Here is a 4,597-nt window from a genome sequence, read left to right as displayed (position 1 = left end):
GCATTCTTTCTATAGATAAAAAACAGTGTCAGAAAACTTAAGACAAAACCAATATACAGAAACTTCTTCAGTTCTACAGATTGATGGATCTGGGTAAGCATACACTTAGATCTCCAGAGAAAACCTTTTTTACCCCAGCCAATCTATTCTCAATGCCCTTTTGCAGAACTGAAAAATTAAGAAACTTGCTCGGGTAACTACTTCAGTTATTATCCATGACTTTCCAATGAGTTTCTTTGTTCTTATTAAGGTTATTTAAGCCATCTTTTGTCAAGCAGAATTTCCTTTGAACATAATCAACTTCTCAGCTACTACCTGTATAAACAAATCTTCTTTCTGCTATCACCCACTGTGTTCTATTTAGATTGCATTGTTTCTTTCCTGGTACTTAGTTTTTTTTTTTTTTTTTTTTTTTTTTTCACTCAACAGCTGTTTTTTTTTTATTTGATTAGAAGTATTTTACTAGAAAATATTTAATATTATGTCATCTCTTACTTCCACTGGGTCACATGAACTTATAAATTTTAATGCACCTAGGGTTTTTGCCTCAGAAACTGAGAAGTGAAGAAAAGCAGGGTGAATTTCCCCATTGTGTTTCTTATGGTTGCCCAGAAATATTCTGTCTGCCCATGTACTTACAGCCGTAGAACTGGGAAATATTTTATATTATTGAAACTAATCTCCTGTTTTATATATGTATATATAAATATCCTGAAGCTGACTTATAATGGGAATCTTGCTAAAAACCAGGTTTCTTTATACAATTTAGTATCTGTCTCCTCTCCTCATTCACTCAAGAACACATATAAGAAAACAGTAAGTGGCTATACATTTTATTGAAGACTAGGACATGGTTCTCTTGTGATCATACATTGTATGGTGTATAGAAGAGTGAAAATACTTTTCTTCTCCATTATTACAGGGCATGGTTCTTTCCCTCAAAGACATCTGCTTCTTTACTCATCATGCTATTCTTCAACCAGAGCATTTTCCACCCTGCAGTCTTCTTCCTCACTGGCATACCTGGCCTTGAAACTCCTCAGACCTGGATCTCCATCCCATTCTGTTGTCTCTATGTCATTGCCATCTCTGGAAACGGCATGATCCTGTTTGTCATCATCACTGAGTCGAGCCTCCATGAACCCATGTACTATTTTCTCTCCATGCTATCGTTCATGGACCTAGGTCTGTGTCTTTCTACATTGGTCACCGTGCTGGGTATTTTCTGGTTCAATGCACGAGAAATCAGTTTTGATGCCTGCGTTGGCCAAATGTTCTTTATCCATGGCTTCACATTCATGGAGTCCTCAGTACTTTTGGCAATGGCCTTTGACCGCTTCATTGCCATCTGTAACCCACTGAGATATGCCACAATCTTAACCAATTCACGGATTATTAAAGTGGGCTTTGCAGTTGTTCTTAGGGGGACAACAGCTCTAGTGCCTCTACTTCTGCTCCTTAAGCGTCTCTCCTTCTGTGGTAGTCATGTGCTCCACCATTCCTACTGCTTCCACCCTGATGTGATGAAGCTGTCATGCACAGACACACGGATCAACAGTGCATTTGGACTGGCCATTGTTATTTCTACTGCTGGCTTGGACTCTGTCTTGATCCTCCTCTCCTATATTCTGATTATCCACTCTGTGCTCTGCATTGCCTCCCCAGAGGAGCAGAAAAAGGCTTTTGGTACCTGTGTCTCTCACATCAGTGCAGTTGCCATCTTCTATATCCCCATGATCAGTTTGTCACTAGTGCACAGATTCGGAAGGCATGCCCCTCCCTTTGTGCACACGCTCATTGCCAATGTTTACCTGCTTATCCCTCCTGTAATGAATCCCATAATCTACAGTGTAAAGACCAAGCAAATTCGCAAGGCTGTGCTCAAAGTATTTCTTTCTAAGCTAATTTAGAAAATTTTGAGTGTACCGCTTCTTTATCAAGTCTTTCCCAACCCATGTTTGATCATTCAATACTGTGAGTTACTGCTATTTGTTGAAAAAGCCAGTTTCAACATGCTTTGTCTCTATTCTGATGATCCACTAACTTATTATTTACACAGTTCTAGATGGTGGATTATTTGAGGGCAGAGATTATGTCAGTACATCTGATCCTATCACGAATACTGAACTTAGCACAGTACAGGACCACCATTAAAATATGTCTGAAAGCATGCACAAATAAAGTCATACTTGGCATTTAGGTAGTCTTACCACCTCTAGAGTATGTAGCTTTCCAAGGTAGGGCTCATATAACATAGATCCGTAGGCAAAGTCTAGGTTTCAGTAATTCTTACAGTTTATTTGTAATGATTCATTATTCTACGTGATAAATTGTAAATGGCTGAAGAATATGAATAAGCACAATAAGCAAGAAGAAGTATGAATAAAAGGAGTACTTTCCTAATTCTTAAAAGAGTACTTGAGGTCATTTTGATAAATGCATTAGTATTTTAATAGTACAAGACCTGGGGATCCATTGTCTAAATATATGTCTAAAGAAGAAAAATGGACAAGAATGTAAAGATACATTGTGGTGTTCAACACAGCATTTGTTATACATTGCAATGCAAGTGTGGAAACTGCTTAAACAATTACTTTAGGGTACTGACTAAATAAAATATAAAATATGATGTAACAAGTTAAATACTGATACAAATATACATTACGTTTTGTTAAAAAAGGTAGTTTAGTATACAAAGTACTTACTACTGTGTATATATTTCATGTGAATGTGTGTATATGCACATTACAAAAGTATAAATAAACATATCCCAAACATTAAAATGCCATATATTTGATAACTGGATGTTGTTTTGTTGACATATTCTTTACACTTTCCTGCATTTTATAAATGTTCAATAAAAGGGTTTCTTTTTCATTTTAGATAATGAAGTAATTTCCACTTAACACCTTCCCACAAAACAAAACTTTTTTCGATCTTCATCTTCCATGAGTTCTTCATTCCAATTGGTCTTCACAGATACCTTGTTGTAATCACTGAGTATTATGTCTGTTTCCACAAGGGGTTCCTTCCAAGGAGCTCTGGAGGGAAAAGGCTCTGTTCTATTTTCTGTATTACCAGTACGAAGTCCTAGATCTGGCCTCATACAATCCACTGAATACACTCATAGTTGACATCTATTTCCTACTTGCATCTATCACTTTTCTCAATGTGGTCCAGCATCTGTGCATCCAAACCACTAGACATTCATTTTTCAAGTGCAGATTTTTCAACTTTACCTCAGAACTATTTAAACAGAAGCCCTTGAGATGGAACACACAAATTTACATTTTAACAAGACATTTACAGATTATCATGTATGACAGAGTAACACTTTTCTGGGGTCTATCCACTTTGAGGAATTATACATATTTCTGAAAAGTGCCAGGAATATATCACCTCTAGGTCTTTGATTATTTTGCTCTCTCTGACTGAAATACCTGCCTCCTTCTTTTCCTGACTGTGCCATTTACTATTCTTTCAGGTGCTGATATTAAATCTTTGTCTTATGGATAGTCAGATTTCTCTTCCCCTGCTGAACTGTAACTTTTTGAAAATGTGCATTGGACTTTGGGGATTGATGTATCTTGCACAGATACAAGCACAGTGCTTTATTAATAGTAGCTACTTAATGCATGTTTATTGAATTAATATTATTTTTATATAACTTTACATATATTCTTACATATTTTAAGCAACTTCATTTTGGCAAACACTGTGGGAGGGAGGACTAGGGATAAAACAGTGAACAGGGAAAGCACAGGCTTCATTCATAAGGTGTTTAAATCTGACTAAACATATCTAAATTGAAGCAATATTTTTATCACTTGTTACTTACAAACTGTGTACATTATGCTGTATACTAACAGTAGTCATAGGAGGTGGGCTCTCTTTCTCCCAGGCGGAGCCTGAACCAATGGAAAAACAACTAGCCCAGGAAATACTTGATAAGAAAAGTATAGCTCCTAGAAATTTACTGTTTTATAGAGAAAATATAATATGCATTCATTTCTAAGCAATAAAAGCATAAACATAAATTATTTAAATTTCATGTAGACAGGAAAAGTTTTGAAAAATAATTTTGAAGATGGGGAACCACATTATTGGGTGTATCTTAAAAATAAATGTACTAAGAATGTTATTGTGAAAGCAACAATTTTGATTCATGCTTCAATAATGTAATTTATGAAGTGTTAATTACAGATAATCTTACGTAGTATAGTTACATGTACCTTAATAAAATCCACTTTGTAATATATTTATTTTCTCTCTTTATAAAGTAATACTTTATATTTGTTTTCTTTTTTCTAAGTATTTTTTTTTAAACAGCTTATACTTTTCATTTATCCCTACTAGCTGTATTATACTCTGAATTCGAAAACATCCAATACTAAGGTCTATACATTTTGCTTTTATTTATAGTCCATCTGAAACAATTGTTGTTTAAAACATAGGCATAGGCAAGGACTTCATAACTAAAACACCAAAAGCAATGACAACAAAAGGCAAAATAGACAAATGGGATCTAATTAAACATAAGAGCTTCTGCACAGCAAAATAAACTATCATTAGAGTGAACTGGCAACCAACAGAATGG

General features: G+C 35.2%; 1 protein-coding gene across 1 annotated transcript; it reads left to right on the top strand.

The window, feature by feature from the left end:
- Positions 1-930: 930 nt before the first annotated feature.
- On the top strand, positions 931-2,783 carry LOC108307463 (olfactory receptor 51F2-like). Its single transcript, XM_017532827.2, has one exon. The coding sequence runs from the start codon at positions 966-968 to the stop codon at positions 1,908-1,910; it is 945 nt and encodes a 314-aa protein (XP_017388316.1). The 5' UTR covers positions 931-965; the 3' UTR covers positions 1,911-2,783.
- Positions 2,784-4,597: the final 1,814 nt, after the last annotated feature.

Source organism: Cebus imitator, unplaced genomic scaffold, assembly GCF_001604975.1.
Source record: "Cebus imitator isolate Cc_AM_T3 unplaced genomic scaffold, Cebus_imitator-1.0 Scaffold79, whole genome shotgun sequence".
Taxonomy (NCBI): domain Eukaryota; kingdom Metazoa; phylum Chordata; class Mammalia; order Primates; family Cebidae; genus Cebus; species Cebus imitator.
Note: the sequence above shows the minus strand (reverse complement) of the source record. Positions and strands in the feature narration are given on the sequence as shown.

Bases quoted from the DNA above. Each gene is read 5' to 3' on its own strand.
- LOC108307463 (XM_017532827.2), top strand. From the start codon at position 966: ATGCTATTCTTCAACCAGAGCATTTTCCACCCTGCAGTCTTCTTCCTC.